This window comes from Spermophilus citellus, assembly GCF_964194105.1.
Source record: "Spermophilus citellus genome assembly, chromosome: 9".
NCBI lineage: Eukaryota > Metazoa > Chordata > Mammalia > Rodentia > Sciuridae > Spermophilus > Spermophilus citellus.
Window position 1 is genome coordinate 1,832,761 of NC_138191.1, and position 23,813 is coordinate 1,856,573.

Sequence of the window (23,813 nt, forward strand, 5' to 3'; positions counted from 1 at the left end):
CCAAGGGGAGGTTGATATGTTAGGTTTACTGGCAAAGAAGAATGTCTATATATAATTCAAAACAAAAAAAGCAACAAATTAGAGCTAAGTTTGGATTTAACCTAACAAACATTCACAAGCTTTTTGGATAAATGACTGGTAGAGTTTCAAGTCTTAAGCTCTTACATAGTATGCTGCAAAACTTGTAAAGTTTAAAAAAAAAAAAAAACCTTGTAACGTTTTAAAATCCTTTTATGGAAGGCCTATGAGGGTATGAAGAAGGGCTAAAAGTGGTTTTATTTATCAATTTTCTATTTTTACCATCTCTGTCTACAGCTAATTAGTTGTTCAAACCTTCTCTCTCTCTTACCTACAGCAAGTAATAACTAAAGAATATGAGCTGTTTGAGTTCCGGCGGACAGAGGTTCCTCCATTGCTACTTATTTTAGATCGCTGCGATGACGCCATCACTCCGTTGCTCAACCAGGTGTAGAACCCTTTGTTAGCATGATATAAGGATGATTTTAAGTGATGTTCATCCAACTGCAGACATAGTCCCTTCACTTGCCTCCTTTTCCCCCGTATTCTTATTTCTTTGCCTAGTATTTCTTGGTGTTTTGGTATCACTATTTTTCCAACCACAGTCATGGTCACTCCCTCTTCCGCCTCATCCTTCCTATCTCTTTCTGCCACTACTCCCACCCCTAATCAAGGATTCTTGTTTGTTTGTTTGTTTGTTTCTTTGTTGTTGCTTTTATTAGAGCATTATAATTATATGTAGTATTTAGTTTAATTTGACAAAACCACGCATGTAAGGAATTTGGTATTAATCCCCATTCCCCCTCCCTCTTCTTTCCCTCCTATCTCCTCTTATTTTCTCTCTTCTCCTCTATTGAGCTTTCTTTATTTATTTTTGCCTAATCATGGGTTCTCATTTCCAGTGTTTAATTCTATATGCTCTTTTCCATTATTATTGTATTGCCTTAGTGTAGACCCTAATCTCTTATAGAAACACTGCAACAGTCACCTGTTTGGTTCCTTTCTTTTAATTTCTTTTCACTCTAATATATTCCACAAACACAATGTTATTGAATTATTTTTCCTAAGCCCAATTCCAATCCTATTATTTCTGGCCTAAAACTCTTCATTGGTTCCCATCTGCCTGCTGGGTTAAAACACAACACACACGCACCCCTGACTTTGGCATACCAACTTCTTAACAGTGTGTACTAAACCTCATATAAAACTGATAGCTCACTGCTACATAGACGCCACATGTTTTCTTGACATCTTGCTTTTGCTGTGACCACTGTCTAAACTCTGAAATGTTTGGAATACCTTCTCTTCCCATCTTTATTTATCAAAATTTTCTCCCTTAAAACCACTCAAAAGTCACATAACATCTTCTTGAAGACTGTGTCCTTTTATTCAGACAGGTTCTTTTATCCCTAAAATCACTGTGGAATTGTGTCTCCACTGTATCTGGACCTGCACTGAGTTCTGTCTTCGGTTGTTTTTACCCTTCCCTGGATTACATGATCTGTTCAGGCAAACTGTGTCTCACCAGTGTTTATTTTCTTTCAAGTAAAAGCACAGTTCCTTGCACTTAGTAGGTGCTCCATGAATAAAGACTTTGGATTTATAAGGAAAAGCAGAATCTGTTTCAGTTTCTGCCCAGCTTATAATGTTGATGCTAAGAGAAATCTGTAGCTGTGGAAATTTCTTTATTGTATAAGATAGTCCTGTATTTCTAAAATTGAATGTAACATATGTTTACTAAAGAAATCTTTGATAATATAAAAAGTTAGAAAGAAAAATAATTGCCTATAATTCTGTCTCACAAAGTAAAGCAACCATTTGTTCAACAATTTTCACTAAGAATCTATTATGTGCCACACACTAAACTAAGTACTAAAGATAAAAGGTCAGGAGATACAGTCTTTGTCTTCAAAAAATTCAATGGCCCAAGGCGGAAAGCAGAAAACACATGGCTTTAAATACAGCGTAAAGTGGTGTGGTAGAGCCAAGTACGAAACATGACATTATACTTATTTTAAATGCCCTAATGGAACTTGCTTTATTAAAGGTTCCTTTGGCAAATGTTTTAGGAAATAAAGCACCTTCTTTTGTTAATTTATAAGTTATTTATTAATAAATCTAGTTTGTTTGAACTAAAATATATTTATATAAAAATTTTAGCATTTGAATTCTAGATTTAAAAGATAACATGCTGGAAATATTTAGTTTATGTAATGGACTTATGACAGAAGTAATCCATTCTCCATTAGTGGTGAGAAGGCAAAATTTGGAAGTGTTTTCTTTTCAGTTTTACCAGATGAATTTACATTTGAGTACCAGTCTTCTTTGTAATTTGTACTAGGTAAAAATATAAAACAAAGTGGATTGAGAGGCAAGTTTTCTGAATATGCCAGTGTTTTGACCAACTCACAAGGTTTCTTCTGATAATATTAGTGTTCCCAGGATAAATATAGCATCTCTCAGATCTGCAAGAACACACTTCTCGTGCTGCAGAAAACCGCAGAAGCGTACAGGAAATGGCACAGCTTGTCACTGCAGTACCGATATAGCCCTGTCTGTGAAGCCAAAAATATACTCAATTCACAGGCGAAAATTAGAGCTAATGATAAATATAATTTGTTTTCTTTCTATCAAGAATATTAATCTTGTTGTCTTTCTTCCAAAAGTGTGAAATCTAAAAGTATTTTGACTTTTAACCAATTAAAATGATAATCTTAATGCTTATTATAGCATAAACTATTAATAAAATTTGAACAAAATAGAGAATCTTCATGTAAGCAGACTAGTTAATTAAGAATGTTATCAATTTTACTTATTTTCCTGAATATGTACTATATCCATGTTTTGTTAATAACCATTTTTTTTTGTCTTAATTCTTTATTTAGTGGACATATCAGGCCATGGTTCATGAACTACTAGGCATAAACAACAATCGGATTGATCTTTCCAGAGTGCCGGGGATTAGTAAAGACTTAAGAGAGGTGGTTCTGTCTGCTGAAAATGATGAATTCTATGCTAATGTAGGTGGTGTTAAATTTTTAAAATTTTGTTTGTTTTTATGTAACAAGGTCAATATTGACTTGTTAGAATGGGGACAGGTATGGGATTTCATGTAAAAAAAAATGATAGAAGCATACCACAGATAGGTTGCATCTCAAGGAAATGCAAAAGACTTGGATTCTGATCCTCTAAAATAATTTTTTCCATAGATATCACATAGTTATTTACTTCCCTCCCTTCCAGTGGCTCTTTGTGAGAATAATAATGGTATTCATCACTGGTGTCCTGGCTAATGTCCAAATTTGGTAATTAAAATGGAATTTTCCCTTCAATTCTGTATTCAGGATTCTTTTTCACTTCTTTTAAATTATCTGAAAGACTAGGTCATGAACTGTCTTCCAACTTCCTTTTTCACAGAATATGTACCTGAACTTTGCAGAGATTGGCAGCAATATAAAGAATCTCATGGAAGACTTCCAGAAGAAGAAACCAAAAGAACAGCAAAAACTAGAATCAATAGCAGACATGAAGGTAAATTGAATACACACGTGGTTGACTTACATGTGACACTTGGAATTATTCATGTAAACAAGATTCTTGGAATTTCTGGGCCTGATTTCTATCTTGGTTCATCTGGTTTTGTTGAGACATTTTCTGTAATGTGTCTCTTTAGTAAAAAATATAGTGAGAAGTTCATAATAAGCCTTGTGCTTCTTTCTGTTGTTTAGTCATATTTGTATTCTTTAAAGACTTAGTCTATTACCATACATCAGTTTTTCTCTCAAGCATCACAAAATGCTATATGATAGAGAGCTGTAGGTGCCTTAGCCTGTGCAGAAAAACAACTCCTGGATTTTTAAATTATTATTATTCCTTCTTCATATATGTCTATTCTCAGTCAAAAAGTAACAGAACCTTTCCTATTGATGTTTTATCATGGCAGGCCTTTGTTGAGAATTATCCACAGTTCAAAAAGATGTCTGGGACTGTATCAAAGCATGTGACAGTGGTTGGAGAACTGTCTCGGTTGGTCAGTGAGCGGAATCTGCTGGAGGTTTCAGAGGTTGAGCAAGAACTGGCCTGTCAAAATGACCATTCTAGTGCTCTTCAGGTCAGTCCAATTTGATGAGCACCCACTATGTGTAAGACACTGTGCCAGGCAGAGCAAGAGATGCAAAGGCAAGTACCTTCTTCATCAACGTGGAATTCCATTTATCAAGAAGTTAAGGCAAGGACACAATTGAACACCATTAAGATATTAAGATAGATATTATAAGAGCTACAGAAGAAGTATAAAGTGCAGTCCCCAAGGTTCAGTCAGTTAATTGAGTATTTATGAGAGCAGCCTCATTAACTAGAAAGAGCAGTAGACTAGAATTAAGTTCTGGATATTAGTGTTTGGTTTACAACTTACTGGCTTTGTGACCTGGAGCTATTGACTTAATCTCTGAGCCAGTTTTCTCATTTGTGAAATGGATATAATAATACTTGTTTCACAGGGTTGTTAAGAAGACCTTGACAGATAAAATGCATTATCTAAGTTTTTAAAAAATTATTGAAGATTGCTTTTCATTCCACAACATGTGAATGCCTCTTATATGCACGTACTGCTATGAGGATCTAAAAGTACAGAGATGAATAGATACCATCCCCTTCTTCAATATGCTCACATTGTGGGAGGTAAGGAACTATAATACCATGCAGTAAGTGCTATAATAGTGGTACTTCCAAAAGAGTTTGGAAATACAGAGGAAAGACAAGGGTGAGGCTTGTTAAAACTTCCTAGAGAAATGTGACATGAAAACTGGGTCTGGACAGCTAAATAACTAGGAGTGCACCAGGCCGAGCGAAGGGAGGAACATTCTCAGCAAAGAGTATGCAAACATGGAGGGGTGTGTGTATAAACAGAGAGTAGTTCAGTGTAACTAGTGTAGGAATAGAAGCTGAGGAGAGGTTTTAGATAAACTAGAAAGACATATTAGGGTTAATTATGGCCATTGAAATGAGGTTGAGCTTTAATTTTAAAATGATGAGAGCTACCAGAGGATTTTAGAAGAAAAGTGACATAATCATACCCTGACCTCAAGAAACTTATAGTCGATTATAAAACTAAATTTATAGTCTACTATAAAACTAAACTAAAGCAAAAGAAATAAATAATGTTTATTATTAAATTAGACAAAACTAAAGCACAAGAAATAAATAATGTTTCAAGATAATATTTAATTAAGTTAAAATTATGATACTAACTATAATAGGATTTTAGGTTATTAGGAAGACTTTCTTAGTGAGGGCAATATGAAGATGAACCAAAAGAATGAATAGAATTTAGAGGAGGATTTCAGTCAGGAATAACAGCAAAAGAAAAGATGCATAAGTATGCAGGAAATAATACATAGCTTCACTTGTTGAGAGTGGGCGTGAAAGAGAAAGAGAAGATGAAGTTGGATTGATAAACAGGAATCAGTTTATAAAGAAGCTAGTAAGAGGAGTTTATATTTGCTGAGATAGGCGAGAGATCCAGTGCAGATCTTATGTAGAAAGTTGATGTTATGAAGGCAGTGTTTTAACCTAGTGAGGATGCATTACGGTGAAAAAACTGAGAGGCTGTGACAATGTATAATAAGGGGAAATCTAAGAGACATTACAAAGGGAGAAAACAATTAAATGACAGATTGGATGTAAGGATTGAAAGAACAAATCAGACGTAATTCTAAGGTTCATGAGTTAAAAAAAAAAAATGTGTTGTCCCCAACAATTAATTTAGGAGTGAGTCCTTTGGGAGATAATAATTTCTAAGCCACCTGTAAGAAGCACATTTCCTCAATAATAGGATTTTATATGCTAAAACTTAGTTTTACTTTCCCCACTGCAATTCTACTTGATTTCATAAAATAAACCCAGTCTGGTATATCGGAAACATCACAGGCTTTGGAGCCAGGCTGTCCTGGCTGGTATCTTATCTCTACTTGCCAAAGTTTTTTGGGAAAAATTCCTTATTTTGTCCAAGCATTAAAGATAGTGATTTCAAGCTTTCAGATTGTTATAAATTTCATATATGATAGGTGCTTTGTAAATATTATTTCCCTTCCTCTAAGCATAATATTTTTTGCATGGTATAATCAAAAGAAGGAAACCTACCTATGGGTACTCTGTTATATCAAAATCTTTATTGAGATTTTTAGTTTTTAGTTTTAAATTTTTTAAATGTTTATCAGGATTTCTCAGAAAACACCTTCATTTTGAAAATTATAAAGTTGCTATTTGCTTTATATTTTATTTTTATGTAAAGTGCTTCTCTTATCATTTTTTTATTTTGTCCCCGTGTTTCTAAATCTTCACAAAGGACTCTGTTCTTTAGACTGACATTATTTTAATAGTGTATTAACTTTTAACTCTTATATAGATGATATAAGTATTTGGTAAAAGAGGTGTATAGTGAAAACTGAGTCTGTTGTTTTATATGCATCCTTTCAGTTCTCCATGTATATGCAAGGCTTGGTGTGTGTGTGTATGTGTTTTAATTAAAATGTTACCATACTAGACACAGAATTCTGCATTTTTAAAAAATATTTTTTTAGTTGTTGATGGACCTTTATTTTATTTGCTTACTTAAATGTGGTGCTGGGAATCGAACCTACTGCCTCACACATATGAGGCAAGCGCTCTACTGCTGAGCTACAACTATAGTGCCCTACAGTTTTGTTTTGTTTTTAACTTTGTATCTCAGAGACTGTTTCATATCAGAATCTAAAGTCTCCTTCAATTTAATCACTAAATAGTATCTTTTATAAAAAATATTAAAATCTATTTTACCAGAGCTAAGGTTGTGGCTCAGTGGTAGAGCGCTCACTTCTCACGTGTAAGGCACTGGGTCAGATCCTCAGCACCACATAAAAATAAAGTAAAGGTACTGTGTCCACCTACAAACAAAAAATATTTTTTAAAAAACCTGTTTAACTTTGCCAATTTATTTTAAACAACCCTACTAATAGTTTTTAGTTGTTTTGTAGGCCTAACAGAAGTGTTCCTATCTTTATCTCAATAAAATGAGTTTTCTACCTCTTATTAAATAAAGACAAAACTTTTTCTAATAACCAAATATAATTTTTCTTATATTTATCACTTGATTTTTCTTTTTAAAAGGTTAGAACCAAATTTAGCCAGGTGTAATGGTACATATCTGTAATCCTAGCACCTTGGAGGCTGAGTTAGGAGGATTGGAAGTTCCAGATCAGCCTGAGCATCTTAGGGAGACCAGTCTCAAGATAAAATTTTAAAAGGGCTGGAGGTATAACTCAGAGGTAGAGCATGTCTGGGTTCAGTCCTCAGTGTGGAAAGGAAAAAAAATATCAAAGCTTTATCACTAGCCAATTTCAGGGTCTTTATTTGTATCTCTCTATCATATGGAAAGCAGTTAGAAAAATTATTGTAATTCCTTCTTTGAAACTTTGTTCACTTTAAAAGTAGATATTTAAAAATGTGAACCTGATTTCCGATCCACTTTTTATTTCTAAAACTTATCTTTTGAAGACTTTCTTGTCCAGGGTATTGGGGTTTTACAGTAAGCAGTAGATTCGGAGTCTCCCACCATAAAGGATTTCTTTGGCAACATGATTTAAATAGTCTATAAAGGGAACTTTTGTTTGATAGTCAGTAGACGCCAGGGGCCTGATCCCTAAATGGCTATAGCATTCCTTGGCTTGACCTTAGAGAATAATACGTCATGAAGCAATGAATTGAGGTTTTGAGTAGAGATGGGTTGTTTTATTGAGTAGTAAGCATATCATGGTTAGAAAAAGAAAAGCTCATACATTGCTAAAAATTAACCTATAAATTGCTGCCCCTTCTATCCTACAGGTTAACAAAAATATGATTTATAAAGAATTTTACCAGAACCAAAGTGCAATGTACTACTATTGAAGCACATCCATATTCTCAAAAAGAGATTGATTTGATTAGTAATGAAGATTTTTCATATCATTAAGAGAAACATCTGCAGAAAGTGAGCAATCCCCACCCTACTCCCACAGTCCCACCCATGTTGTCATATCACAACTTTTTATTTGGGAGGAGGAACTGGTCTATTTTATATCCTTTTTTCCTGATCTTGCATGAAAGATCTCAAATCATACTGTTAATGACACATGGTAAAAACTCAATAAATATTTATTAGAAAAATGAGGAGAATGAATCCTTTTTGAAGCAATATAGAATGGTGGCTTAAAGCTTGGACTTTTGATGACTTGAGTTTGGAAATGGTTCTTAACTACCCTAAGCCCCCGTCTTTATCTCTAAATGTGGGGAAATAACAGTACTTAATTCAAAGATTGTGGTGAGGATATAATGTGCTAATACATGTAAACACTTAATATGTACCAGGTACTTAAAATTTTCAACAAATATTGTCACCATTAATCTTAATATTATTTGATGGTACATTCTATTTTCATTCTGGGATTTAGAACATGTTTTTTTAATCCACAGGTGACTTTGGATCACTCCCCACTTTCAGAAAGGTTTTTCTGTAAAATTATAATAAAACCGCTTAGAACACATTGGACCATTTTATTTTAATCAATTAAGAGTAAAAATGACCCTTTTTTCTCTAAACCACCACTTAACCAGTATTTCAGAAATAATGTTGACCCTCAGGAGATCTACTAGAAAGCTAAATTTAATGTTAGCCAGTCATTAAGAAAAATAATGCTGACTCACATATATTTATCAGTCAGTAGTATTGGGTTCTGACTACTTTCTATTATTTTTCCTAAATAAGCTCTTTATTGTTCTACAACACTGCTAGATCAGACTCATTTTTATCAGATCAACATATTGAATACCTCTGCCAATTTCATCTTTATATCCTAATCTATTATTATTATTATGATGATGATGATGATGATTATAATACCAGGGATTGAACTCAGCACTTGACCACTGAGCCACATCCCCAGCCCTATTTTGTATTTTATTTAGAGAGGGTCTCACTGAGTGCACAGTGCCTCGTTTTTGCTAAGGCTGGCTTTGAACTTGTGATCCTCCTGCCTCAGCCTCCCAAGCAGCTGGGATTACAGGTACACCACTGCACCTGGCCCTAATCTATTACCTTAGTTACTTACTCATTAACTGTTTTACTACATTATTGTGATGGTAGTTAGCAAGGAAGGAATCCTGTTCTTTAGGTTAAACTAAAGTGGTGAGGTGTGGGGGAAGGAGATTCTTTCATTACTGAGTACTCTGTAATTTGTATAATGTATGTATGTCATACAAAATTTTTTTCTTTTTCTGTGCTGATTCATCAGTTTTAATAGAAGAAAACAAAAAGCAGTCAGCTAGAAACAATGAAAGAATCTCTAAATATTAGAAAATAATTGTTTTCTCATTATGTGTGGATGTTAGTGCCTTTTGGAAACTTTACCTCTAAAGACAGTATTTTTGCTTTTCTTTTCCTGTTTCTTGATTAGACCTACACAAAGTTTTTGAATCCTATCTTCTTAAATAGACACTAGTTTTCTGTTTTGCTCTTTATTCATCTATTGTCATTATGAGGTAGTGTCCTTTTCTCTCTTGGTAGTTTCAAGGCTTGTAGAAATTTTATCTATCGGTAGTAGGAATTGAACTCAGGGGTCCTCTACTACTGACCTGCATCCCCAGGCCCTTTCATTTTTATTTTTGAGACAGGGTCTCCCTAAGTTGCCCAGGCTGGCCTCAACTTGCAATCCTCCTGCCTCTGCCCTAACCACCCCAACGCCGTTTCCCCACCACTACTCAACACTGCACCCCAACCAATAGCTGGGATTATAGGCGTGCACCACCACACATAGCAGCTTATGGAAATTTTGTTGAGAAATTAGAAATTTTAAAATTTATTATAGAATTCAGTTATATTTCCAACATATAAATACTACCATATGGCACATACCAGGTCTGTAGTTAAAAGTCTCTCTAATTATTTTTCCTCCTCTTCTCTGGTTAGTACTCTGGAATCTCAATATAACATATGCCATTGTCAGTCAAGTTGATGAGTCAAGTAGCCATAGGGAGATAGTTTAAAATCAAAAGATAACATGGGATCAAGTCAGACAAAAAAAAAAAAGCCCTGCTTTTTCAAGGACTGACATTGCTGAAAGAGAAGAAAGAACTCAACTTGTACCTACAGGTTTCTTCTCATGAGGAAATAGGTAAGTCTAGCCAGATCATGGATCTGAGCCCTGAGTTGGGTTCTAAGAACTCAAAAGTAGGCAAACTAATCTACTCAAAGTAATCCTAGGTCAGATCTGGTCAAAGTCAAAGAATCTACATACCAGTACCATATCTCAAGAAAATAGGAGTGGATTCTTTTATATTTTTTAATCTGTTCTAATGAGTTATACAGGACAGTAGAATGCATTTTGATACATTGTGCACAAATGGAGGAGTGGATTCTTAAATGGGAAACAGAACCCGGAGTCAAGATCCAAGTGAAGGTAATTAGGAAGGAAGGAAGCAGGAAGGGTATTAACTGATTGCTGCAAATAGTCTTTAACTTTTTGATGCCAGTTATCTGGGTTTATAGTTACATGGGTATCTCATCTCAGATTTGTTTTAAAGGTCAGCCAGAAATTGAGCAGATTATACGTGAAAGAATGCAAGGGCAGGAAATGAAACATTGTGCCTGTAAGAAAAGTGACAATAGAGATTCCAAGGTGGGATTTCTTAATGTTTTAAATTTATGCCCAGTTGATTAAAATACATGTGAAGTTGTACATAAATACTTGAAGAATAAACTGTACCCTGTCATGTCTTTATATTATGATAGAAAATAGTAGAACACTTGAGTACATATTTTAAATAAGCTATATTCCATGGTTGCTCTGTGGAAAACATACAACAAAGGAAGAAAAAATTAAATTTTCTTATGAATGTGGGTCTAAAGGAGAAATGTCTTCCTTTTTTAGTCTCTTAAGGATGATGATAATGAAATGTTAACCAGAAAAGCCACAACCGGAGTCCCTCTCAGAGAACTTTCTACTTGAGAGCTCCTGGGGAGGCTCCCATTATCATCCTCGTATCATCCTCGTCGCGACTCGTTGTGCACAGAGAGATTCTTAGACGTTGGACATGGTTGTTGTGGGTCACCAAAGAATGATGTGTATGACAGCATCGTATACATTATAAAGTGCCACACAGACGGGGTTGTCATGTCCTCAGAAGCCCGTGCCCTGCCAGTTGCTTGCCACTCTCACGTTCTTTCCTCTGGATGACACTGCTTTCATTCCTTTATACCAATTCCACCTGTTACTGATTCTTTTGCAGATGTCACCTCCGTTGTGAAGTCTTTCCTGTTTCCTCAACAATTAGATGTACTTTATTTTTGTCTTTTCTCCCCTCCCCATGGCACTGATTTTCAGCCTGTTTTCTATACATATATGTCTGTTATAACACCACATATTTGTTCCTGAAAACTCTTATTTTCTACAAAATCATGCATTAAAAATAAACAGATTATGGGAAAATACGGTTATAAGCAGACCACTTAAAAATCTAAAAAAAATAAATAAATCTATATAACTTTGTAATCAGAGCACTAATAAAAATAGTGACAATCCTAATAAAAATACTAGCAAAGGAAATCTCCACTGGAATTTGCACATAGAAATTGAGCCAGTCCACATTCGAAGCCTTATTCCTGAGGTTCCTGTTTTCTTTAAGATCCAAGGTCTTGCTGGGTGCAGTGGCACATGCCTATAATCCCAGCAGCTCTGGAGGCTGAAGCAGGAGGATTGTGAGTTCAAAGCCAGCCTCAGCAAAAGTGAGGCACTTAGCAACTCAGTGAGACCCTCTCTATAAATAAAATGCAAAATAGGGCTGGGGATGTGGCTCAGTGGTGGAGTGCCCCTGAGTTCAATCCCCTGTAAACCCCCACCCCCACCACCAACAGATCCAAGGTCTTAAAGACATTTGCTTCTCGCGGAGACTAATTTCATCAAAATTAAAAATACCATTTGAGGTAGCCTTCTTCATTCATCAATTTTTGCTCATCATTTTGTTTTGTTTTGATTTTTAACAGTGAAATGTCTTTGAATCCTTTTCATTCGCACTTGCTCCTTCTCCAGATAGTTTAACAGTGGAAAGTGCAGCAACTCCTAAAACCAGATCCTTCCTGTAGAAAAATACTTTTGTAGTATTGTCATCTTTTTTTTTCTCTTAAAATTTTGATAAAGCTTCTTCTTTAATAATCAGGAAGCCTGTCCATGCTGGAAAAATTAATTACATGTGACTCAACATGCCTTCTGATATCATACCATTTTTACTGTTCTCGTAAAGCTAAAGTACATTAACTAGATATGTTTTGTAACAGAATGGATTATACTCATTTCACCTCTCTTTACCTCATTGTCTGTGTACTCGCTGAGGACAGAAATTGACTCTAACTCATCTGTGTTTCCCTAACAATGCCTGGCATAGTGCCTGATGGGACTTAAAAAGTTTTTTTTTTTTTTTTTTTTTGCTTAAATGGAATTATTTGTTCTGTATAATAAATATAAATCTGTACCATATGGAAGACCCTTAATGTGAGAATGGAAAAATCTAAACATGTTTTCTTTTGGCTCCTTTTGCTGTCTGTATCTGTACTTTAAGATCCTAAATACTCAATCTAGAGATTACATGCTTTACCATCTTGAGACATATTGTTACTTCTGATGTTTCTTGGGGATTAAGTTTAGTCCTATGTAAAATTCTATCAACTCGTCTCAGTGTTTAATCAAAGCAAAGAGAAAGCAGTAGCGTTGCAAGTCAACTGCTCAGTTCTGGGTGCCGTATTGACTAAAGTGGTGGAAAATAGTATCTGTTCTTATTTCAGCAAGGAAATGATAACTTGGGTTATTAGAAAACAGGAACAATCCAGTATTAAATTCATTTTTTCTAGAGCAATTATAATGGGAATATATTTCCTTATTTGATTCTTATCTTGAGCAAAAGGCAGTTGATTTTCTATAGTTGAGACCTGGGCATTGTCATCACAGTCATCTCATGAATTCAGATGCATCGCTGTCACTCAATAATCATCAACTCTGAACCATTATACAAGAGATCACTCATGTGAAAGGGGATAAATATCAGTTCCTTCTTCCTTCAGAATGTAAAGAGGCTCCTACAGAACCCCAAAGTGACAGAGTTTGATGCTGCTCGCCTGGTGATGCTCTATGCTCTACACTATGAGCGGCACAGCAGCAACAGCCTGCCAGGACTAATAGTGGACCTCAGGAATAAAGGTGTTTCTGAGAAGTATCGAAAGGTAACCAATTTTACATGTTGAGCCCAATAAGTAGGAACTGGTTCTGTCATATTCTTAGCACCAACCAATGATAAATCATACCATTTTTATTTATAGAACTGTATAATACTGTCTTGTCATGTCTTCATTTCCTTAATAAAGGTATTTTTTATTAAATGGGCTTGCTGATCCCTAAGCAATAAAAGATAATTTCTATTTTCTTCTTTCTATAGCTCGTGTCAGCGGTTGTTGAATATGGTGGTAAACGGGTTAGAGGAAGTGACCTTTTTAGCCCCAAAGATGCTGTGGCTATTACCAAACAGTTCCTCAAAGGATTGAAGGTATAGACATCTCTTCTGTGCTGAGAAAGGGTCAAAGCCCCTAAGGCAGAAAGTACATGAACACGATCTTCAACTTCAGGAGTGCTGCTGGTTTAGTACTAGATCAGTTAAATGAAATTATATCAGCCATCTCTTGAAAGCTTTTTCTTTCAGTGCTTTCCTGTATTGGAGTAGTATCAGCACTGGCTCAAATAGCCAAGCAGGAAATAGCTGAGGATATTTCCAGGAAGTACTCAAGAATAAAAAGACAAACAATTCTGTTAGTTACAGCTATTTTTCATATTTGTTTATAATCTGGGATTTAGATAGTTTCTCTTTGAAGGACATTAAAGAGAAAGCAAACATTTTTGATCTTTTAAAAATACTAACCAAATTTTTTTAATGGCCAAAAATTAGTTTGTTTGTTTTTTTTAATATTTATTTTTTAGTTCTCGGCGGACACAACATCTTTGTTGGTATGTGGTGCTGAGGATCGAACCCGGGCTGCACACATGCCAGGCGAGCGCACTACCGCTTGAGCCACATCCCCAGCCCAAAAAATTAGTTTTAATTTGCTAGCCTTTCTCATGTTTCCTGAAGTTTCTTTCTTTTTTCTTCCATGTTTACAGTCTCCTTTTCTACAGTTCTTTCCTTTCATTTGCTTTATTTGTCATTTAACATTTTCACAACAAAATGAGCAAGAATCATTAAAGACATGATAAAAGATTTAAGCAACTCCAGTTTTAAAATTCTTTTATAATAGTTAGCATTAATTTTAGTATTTTTATGAGATTGGAACATTTCTTTTTTTTTTTTTTTAAAGAGAGAGAGAGAGAGGAGAGAGAGAGAGAATTTTTAATATTTATTTTTTAGTTCTCGGCGGACACAACATCTTTGTTGGTATGTGGTGCTGAGGATCGAACCTGGGCCGCACGCATGCCAGGCGAGCGCGCTACCGCTTGAGCCACATCCCCAGCCCGAGATTGGAACATTTCTGATTAAATTTTTGAGTAAAATATTTTTCTTTTTCTTTTTTTTTTTTTTTTTTTTTTTTTTTGGTACCAGAGATAGAACCCAGGGACACTTAATCACTCATCACATCCCTAGCCTTTTTTATATTTTATTTAGACAGGGTAGCGATCAGTTGCTTAGGGCCTCGCTAAGTTGCTGAGGTTGGCTTTGAACTCACGATCCTCCTGCCTCAGCCTCCCAAGCCTGTGGGATTACAGGCATGTGCCAGTGCACCCAAAGAAATAAAATATTTTTTTAAATATCATAAAATTCCTATTTGAATCTATCCCAGGAAATATCTATTGAGTATATGTCCTTTTCTATGTGAGTATTATAAGCTGTTGTATTGCTAGTTTTCCCAAAATGACCTAAGAACCATTTTCCCCTGTTTTAGGGAGTAGAAAATGTATATACTCAGCATCAGCCTTTCCTACATGAGACCCTGGACCATCTCATCAAAGGAAAGCTTAAGGAAAACCTCTATCCTTATCTAGGCCCCAGCACACTCAGAGACAGGTAAGGTAACAAATATATTAATAATAAAAACCAGAAACACTCTGAGAATAGGACATTTAGAGTAATGATAGGAACAGACACCAAAGTTATGTCATGTCCACCTTCCTCTGCTTGAGTTCTAATATTCTTTTTGTTTTACATATGTGAGTATTAGATATGAATTCCCTGGTAAGCCTGAAACATTTATGTACTTGGGAATAAAGAGACGGGTGTTTTGGAGGGTCTCGATCCTTAATATTCTGTGTTTTAGTAGCAGACCAGTTTACTTATGCCATGTAAGGTTCAGTTCTATGGCATCTGGCATTTGGAGTTTCAAACATTAAAGCCAAAAATAGATCTGGGCTTGATTGCCATCCAGAGCAGGTTGTTACTATTTTTGGTGAGGACTGGACTTTGCCAAATGTGGCCAGCACACAACCTGAGAGACCTAATTAACAAAAGCCATGTGTTACAAAGGAGAAAGAGATAGGCTCTCTTTTAGTTGTAATTTCAATCCAGTAGGTAATAAATTTTAATAAATATAAAATATGTCCAGAACAATTTACTTATATCAGCCTGAAATTTTAAATATACACAAATTCTACTAGTTAAAAATACATTCCTATATTTGTTATTTGGACCGCATGTTATGCAGGACCTACTATATATAGCTGAACTCTATCGGGCAGTTTAATGTGAAAATTTTATACTAGTAGTATAATTCTTCTGTTATTTCAGCTACTAATAATCTAAGAGTCTTGGGTGGGGTAGTATTTTAAAAATGAATTTCTGAAAAGGGAAAATGTTTTGAGGTTCAGAGATGACTCTTTTATATGATGAAATGTATTTCTTCACTCTGTCCCTTTTAAAAAAAACTCTATAATTGATACAAAACAGAAAGAAGATCATCTTTTTAAAATCCAAGGTTGAAAGGCGATGTTAAATTAAGAGAGTACATTCATTCAAATAAATGTTTAAGGTCCTTGGCATCAAGATTCAGAAATGTCAACTAAGTGGGAAGAATGAACACCAATCCAAGATATTTGTCTGAGAGGATTTTCAAAAAAATTTAACTCTATTGTTGAGACTTTTAATTAATTTGAATAAAGGAAAAATATTAATTTGCCTATGATATTTATATAAGAATTGCTGAAGAAGAAATCAGCTACTCATTGCTAGAGGGAAACCATAGGCTGGAAGAATATATTGTGTATGATTAGTGCACAACAACAAATCTTTCTAAGTTTCATGGTTCATGCCCAAACAAAGCTCAAAATAATGCTCTTCATCCAAAATACACATTTATCAATTGTTGGCATCTGTTAGCATGTCACTATAGTCTAAATATGTGTATAGTTAATAATTCAATCACTTCACTCTTTTATACAGATGCTTATTTAATGCCTTCAATATGTTAACTGTTTTAGATGCTAGGGATACAGAAGTGGCAGGAAAGAAAAGATACCTGCCCTCAAGGAACTAAAATGAAGGAGACAGAGTAAATAAGTAAAAAAAACCTAAGTGCTATTAGGATGTGAATAGGATAATAAGCTGCAAAATATCTGTGGAAGTGGGGAGAACTACTATAGATGGAGAGAGCCTCTCTGAGGAAGTGATACTTAAAATGAGTTTTGAATCACAAGAAAGCCAGTCACATAATGATTAGGAGAAAGAGCATCCCAAGCAGAGGCAATACCAAATCACAGTCTTTGAAGAAAGGGAGAACTTGGCAGGTAGGTAGCCAGAATGAAGCCCTGTGTGGCTAGAGTAGAGTAAGGAAGGAGGAAATTGAAGAAGATAAATAGGAGCTGGATCACAGAGGGCCTTGTAGGCCCTGGTTAAAAAGTTTTTAATTTTTTATTTTAATATATTATAGGAAGCCGTTGAAGAACTTGAAGCATGTAAGCAGTGTGAACTGAATTATGTTTTAAAAGTTCACTTTGTGGAGCAAATGGATTCGTGAAGGCAAAAAATAGAAAGAGGAGATGTCTATAAAAGTCAGAAATCAAAGTGAGTTGGATAGGAGGCTGAGAAAGAAAATAGAATCCATAGATTTATTTAGTGGTATAGATTGATGGAACAAAGGTAAAAGAAGCCAAGAATAATGCTCAGTCTTGTTAATTGGAGATGCCTATTAACCAAATAGAAATATCATGCTGAATTGAGAGTTAACAAGATATTAGTGATACCTAAGCCACAGGATTAGATAAGATTACTTAAGGAGAAAGCAGAGAGAGAGAAGAAGAAGGTCAGTGGGGTCACACACTGTCTGGAGGAAAGGAGCCGGCAGTAGAGACTGAGGAGGAGCCAGAGTGGTAGAAGGGAGGCCAGGAGAACATGGTCAGAAAGGCATCGAGTGAGCGGGGAATGTAAGAAAGCAAAGGAAGTAAAGAACCTATCAAGGTGGCAATATAAAGAAGGTCTTTGATGTTCTTATTCCTACGTTTCAGTGAGGTTAGAAGCCAAATTAGGTTTACAGGATATAAAATAAAATGGAGACATTTATATGTAACACTTTTTAAGAAGTTTTGCACAGGGCTGGGGATGTGGCTCAAGCAGTAGCGCGTTCGCCTGGCATGCGTGCGGCCCGGGTTCGATTCTCAGCACCACATACCAACAAAGATGTTGTGTCCGCCAAAAACTAAAAAATAAATACTCTCTCTTAAAAAAAAAAAAAAAGTTTTGCATAAAGGAGACAGAGAAATAGGAGGGTATCTAAGAGATTGTGAGTTCAAAAGAGAGATTCCAGAGCATGTTTGTAATCTGTTGAGAGTTATCCAATAGAGGAGGAGAAATAAATGATGAAGAAGAGCTGCTGAAGTAAAATCCTTAGGGTATCTAGAGCACAAAGGAATTGCCTTTGATAGTGGCAAAGGTACTTTCATTTTAACAGGAGAGAAAACAATGTGTATAGTTACACCAGGTTTGTAGTTCATTTTTTGTTTGTTTGTTTGGTATCAGGGATTGAACCCAAGGGCACTCAACCACTGAACCACATCCCCAGCCCTTTTTATGTTCTATTTTGAAACAGGTCTCACTAAATTGCTGAGACTGGCTTTGAACTTGTGATCCTCCTGCCTCAGCCTCATGAGTTGTTAGGATTGTAGGCATGTGCCACCATACCCAGCCACCTTAGGTTTATAGTTCTGATCATGAGAACATGGGCTCATCCTGTCTGATTTTTCTCTGTAAAATATGATGGTCAGATTATCAGCTAAGGGAGGGGGTGAAAACAGAAAACATTGTGAAGTTGTCATCTTGCAGGCTAGGAATCAGACTTGTCAGGGGAATGTTAAGTAGACCTTCTGGGCAAGGTAGAGTGCCTATTAGTGGTCATTAATTTACAATAGTGAGCCTGGTTGTGTGGTTTTATCCAGCAACTTTTAGTTACTCTGGGTTAAATGTAAAGAAGGGAGATAGTTTGGTTTAGCCAGCATTTTGGAAAATGGAAACAGAAAGAAGGTACTGGATAGTGAAAAAAGTATCAGTGATGAAGTCACAGAGTTATTAGGGCATTTTTTTAGTTGAGTTAAAAATTGAGAGGTGGTTATTAGACAAAGAGGTGTTAAATTGAAGATTCTTGTAATGAAGAGTTGGTTATAATCAAGAATGTAGGTGATTGATTACAGGGGATGGAATAAAAAAATCAGTGTGAGGGAGGAGACCAGGATGTGAGACGAGTAATCTACATTGATGTCAGAGTCACCGAATATCTTGAAAAGAGAAGGAATAAAAAGGAGGACAGTAAGCCAGAGCTAAATACTTTAGAGAGTAAGAGTGACCAGGAAAGGAGGCCAGGAGGAAACAGTGGGACTGAATCACAAGCTTCTAAAATTGGAGAGATTTTGGAGGAATACAGAGAAATGTTTATGAAACTATAACTATCTACACCACCTCCTGGCTCTGCTTCATAGAAATAAGACTGCAGAAGACTTGAAGAGACTCCTTCCTGATAATTTCACTTCTAAAAGTTCACCCTACAAATATACTTGCACAGGTATACAAAAATATGTTTACAAGGTTGTTCACCAAAACATTATTTGTAATAGCAAAATCTAGGAACAAGTTAAATGCCCACTAATAAAGGGCTGGTTATCTAAATTACAGTATATTACTATGCATTCTTGTTTTAAAATGGCATAACTCTTTGTGAGGTGATATGCAAAACATTTTTTTATTATATAGAAAGAAAGATGCTGTTATGTCCCTTTTAAAAATATGTGAGCATAAATGTGACTATATGTGTGTATAAAATAAGTATATGCTTGAAAATAAATATGTATGCAATATGTATGTATAATACATATACAAACATATATGTATGCATACAGTAACCTTTTTTTTGGTACCAGGGATTGAACCCAGGGGCACTTAACCTTATTCAGCCACATCCCCAGCTCTTTTTTTATATTTTATTTAGAGACAGGGTCTTGCTGATTTGCTCAGGGCCTCACTAAGTTGCTGAGGCTGGCTTTGAACTTGAAATCCTCTGCCTCAGCCTCCTGAGCTACTGGGATTACAAGCTTGAACTACTGTTCCCTACAGTAACTATTTCTATTTTTTTTTCTTTTTCCTTTTTTTTTTTTTTTTAGTTGTTGGTAGACCTTTATTTTATTTATTTGTATGTGGTGCTGAGAATCGCACCCAGTGCCTCACACATGCTAGGCAAGTGCTCTACCACTGAACTACAGCCCCAGGCCCCCTACAGTAACTATTTCTAAAAGAATAAATAAGAAATTATTGGTAGTCCTTATCTCTGGATATTGAGACAGTAGTTAATTGTAATATACATATCTATCCTTTCTATTAGCTACTATGTTAAGTATTATAATATTGAAATAAGAATTACATTTTATTAATCTTTGAAGTTTTCACAACAGTTAACATGATACTTTTCAAATAATAAGTATTCAATACTTGTTCAGTAAATCATGTAGACATGTATAGCAGTTGATTTGCCAAGATTTGTGTTTGGAAAATTTAAACCAAAGGATAAATTTAGTTGATGCTACAGAAGATTTAGATTTTTGCAGGTTGCTATTAACTCTACATAATATTTTGGCTTTGCAACTACTTGGCCCCACTGTCAGTTCTATCTACTTTCTTGGCCCTGGTACATCACATTGAGAAAAGTTATTGATTTTGGTCATCTTTATAATGATTTAAATCTCATGGTAGAACATCTTGGTTTTATTGGTGTTGTAATATTGGAAAGTGTCAGAGGAGATGTAGCAGGAATATAACTTTATAAAGCCAGAACACCTGTAGAAATTTCCTAGCCCTTAGCTATTAAATTAGTGGTTAACCTGTTTGGCAGCATAGTCACATCCATAAATTGGGTTTGATCTTTATCCTACAGATGGGATTCCCACATGTAATATTATTAGGCTAATTTTTTTCTCTCCAGAATTGCTTCTTTCCCTGATTTAAAAAACAATAATAAGTGCCCTCTTCACTTGGTGGGAGACGGAGCTGTGTGATCATGCATTCCAGAGTCAAAGAGTTCAAGGAGATGCCTTCATGTTTTATGATTTTAGCAGACTCTTATCACAGCCGCTTGCTTTTGTTTCTATAAAGGCAGAAGTCCTTTTTACTGGCTTTTTTTTTTCCTGCAGTAAATGCTCATAAGAATTTTACCATCTGCAAGTATTTTAAAAATTTGAATTTTAGACATAAATGTAAAGGTTCACAAATTAGACAAAATATTGCCTTTTGAAGTTTGTTTTTCTGTCTAACTTATTCATATACAGAAATAATTATTTACATAAATACTGTACATGAAAATTTTTAAATTTTTCTAACAAAGTAAGATACAAATTGGGTTCTTAGGATGTCCTTGTATAGCTGGCTACAGTATAAACTGGCTGCTGTTTTCCAATGTTTGCTGTCTGCGTTAATTAATGCCTTTGGTTGCTATGGTGAATTAAAGAGCACAAGAAGATGTACACAAAGAATTGAACTTGTATTTTCCACTTAACTTTGACCATCATATAAAACATTTTGCTGTATAGTTTACCATTGGCTTCATCAGAACATCTGCCTTTAAAATTCCTGTGGAAAGGAAAAACATCAGAGAGATTAAAAACTCTTTTTCATAGATACTCTTCTGTAGACCAGATTGAATACGTAGAGGAGGCTCTGGAAACGTGCTTTTGTGTTTCCATGATCAGATGCAGCGAGGGCACCTTTGTTAGGTACGCAGTTGAGCCTAGCACTCAGTCCCTATCCTAGTATTTATGTTTTGTCCACACATCTGTATAACCTGCACCCACAGATGACTATCCATGGCATTTTCTTCCCTCTTTAAAAATACCCTGGCTCCCTGCAATTATCAACTAAAGGACAACATTCTAGAAGTCTGCTTGAGTTATTCTCTCCCAGTTCTCATTTTTCTTTTCCATAACAGACAGCTGTATTCTTGAGGTAGATTGAGGTAGATTAGTTGTAGTTGTCAGTACCTTTATTTATTTATTTTTTTTTTTAAAGAGAGTGAAAGAGGAGAGAGAGAGAGAGAGAATTTTTTTTTTAATATTTATTATTTTTTAGTTCTCGGCGGACACAACATCTTTGTTGGTATGTGGTGCCAAGGATCGAACCCAGGCCGCACGCATGCCAGGCGAGCGCGCTACCGCTTGAGCCACATCCCCAGCCCATATTTTTTTATTTATTTTTTTATGTGGTGCTGAGGATTGAACCCAGGGCCTCACATGCGCCAGGCAAGCGCTCTACCACTGAGACCCAGCCCCAGCCCAGTAATCTGTGTAATTCATCAGTGTTCAAATAAACCCGTATGATGGACCTCAGTAGTGTTGTCCCTCACCACAGCGAACATTGCACATGGAATCTTACTATTACAAATCACTCAATTGGTAGAGTGCTTGCCTCGAATGCACAAGGCCCTGTTCAATCCCCAGCACCACCACCAAAAAAAAAAAAAAAAAAAAAAAATACTCCTCCAAGTGTGGTGGTAATCCCAAAGACTCGAGGCTGAGGCAGGAGAATTGTGAATTTAAGTTTAGCCTCAGCAATTTAGCAGGACTGTAAGCAACTCAATGAGACCCTGTCTCTAAGTAAAATATCAAAAAGGGCTGGGGATATGGCTTAGAGGTTAAGTGTCCCTGGGTTCAATCCCCAGTACCAAAAAATAAATAAATAAAATACTCCTTTTCTGAGAATATATTGTCTGTATTCTCTGGTCTCTCTTCTTTCTTCTTACTTAGCCACCAGTATTCAGTCATGGGAGTCCACCCTGATAAGTTTATCTAACTCTAATCAGCTCCCAGAGGTCCTGCTTCTAAATGCCATAGCCCCCTCACCAAGGGAATTAAATTTCAGGATATGAACCCTTGGGGGACACCCTCAAATAATGTCTAAACCCTAGCAGGTAGCCACTAGCTATATGTGGCTATTGAACACTTGAAATGTGTCTAAAGGTACTGAGGAGCTGATCATTTTTATTTTATTTTGTTTTAATTAAGTTAAATTTGAATAACCATATGTAGCAAGTAGACACACTATTAGAGCAGATCTAGGGAATATGTTAGGTTAGGAAGGAAGAAGAACCAATGACTGGACTCTGGGCACTATATCATTAAGAGGTTAGGGAGACGAAATAGAGTCATCAAGAGACACTGAAAAGTAACAGCCAACGGAGTAGGGAGAAAACAAAGAATGTGTATCCTGGAAACCAAGTCAAGAAACTACGTCCAGGAGGAACAGTGATCAACTTAATCAAAAGTTGCTGACAGCTGGGCATGATGGCCCAGGCCTGGAATCCCAGCTACTCATGAGACTAAGGCAGGAAGGTCACAAATTCAAGGCCACTCTGGGCAACTTAGGAAGACCCTATCTCAAAATTAAAATAAATAAATAAAAAGGGCTGAGGTTGTAGCTCAGTGGGAGAGCACCCCTAGGTTCAATCCCTAATACCAAAAGAAAAAATATTTAAAGAAAATAACTGAAATGAGAAAGGACTTTATTTTTCAGTGTAGCCTTTTGTATTTTTATACTATGTGCATGCAGTTATGCTTTCAAAATCAATTATTTTTTTTAAAAAAACATGATTTTAGATAAATACACAGCAGTCTAACTTTTTAAGTGATATGGTGCTAGTCTATTGTTTCAGGTGGGTAGTCTTGAATGATGTTTATTTTGTCTTAAACAGTAAACTTAGTCCTGTCAGTGCCATATACCTGTAATCCCAGTAACTCAGGAGGCTGAAGCAGAAGATTGCAAATTTGAGGCCAGTCTCAGCAAGTTAGTGAGGCCTTAAGCAATTTAGCAAGACCCTGTCTCAAAGTAAAAAAAATAAATGGGCTAGGATATAGGTCAATGGTAAAGGACCCCTGAGTTCAATACTCAGTACAAAAAAAAATGCAAATTTAGAAGTTGGGTACAGTGACACACATTTATAATTCCCACTACTTTGGAGACAGAGACAAGAGGATTACAATTCAGTTCTTTTGTGTCTCATGGTTTTAAGTCCCATCCATATAGAAATGTAATAATTGACTCTACCTTGTTGATTGCATTTCTTCATTATTGGGAAATTTCTGCAATGTGAAGACTATCTGAACATCCTTAAATAGCTACAGTACCTGATTCTGTTCTGTGAAGTTCCACTAAAACAAATACCCTCTACATTAATTAATTAATTCCTTCCAGGTGTCTTAGAAAGAGAGAGACAAACAGAAAGGAAATGTAGAGTT

At 35.7% G+C, this 23,813-nt stretch overlaps 1 protein-coding gene and 1 long non-coding RNA gene across 2 annotated transcripts in view; one reads left to right on the plus strand and one right to left on the minus strand.

Annotated features, from left to right (window-relative positions):
* The window catches only part of VPS45 (vacuolar protein sorting 45 homolog), a 55,695-nt gene that overhangs the window by 11,162 nt on the left and 20,720 nt on the right, over positions 1–23,813 (plus strand). Inside the window, exons 7-13 of the mRNA XM_081307023.1 lie at positions 356–466; positions 2,904–3,038; positions 3,436–3,549; positions 3,962–4,129; positions 13,142–13,300; positions 13,513–13,620; positions 15,005–15,126. Of these exons, the coding sequence (XP_081163149.1) occupies positions 356–466; positions 2,904–3,038; positions 3,436–3,549; positions 3,962–4,129; positions 13,142–13,300; positions 13,513–13,620; positions 15,005–15,126 (917 nt within the window). The remainder of the gene's footprint in view (positions 1–355; positions 467–2,903; positions 3,039–3,435; positions 3,550–3,961; positions 4,130–13,141; positions 13,301–13,512; positions 13,621–15,004; positions 15,127–23,813) is intronic.
* LOC308656238 overlaps positions 16,703–23,813 on the minus strand; it is a 182,792-nt gene continuing 175,681 nt past the window's right edge. Inside the window, exon 4 of the long non-coding RNA XR_014023650.1 lies at positions 16,703–17,746. This is a non-coding gene — a long non-coding RNA (uncharacterized lncRNA). The remainder of the gene's footprint in view (positions 17,747–23,813) is intronic.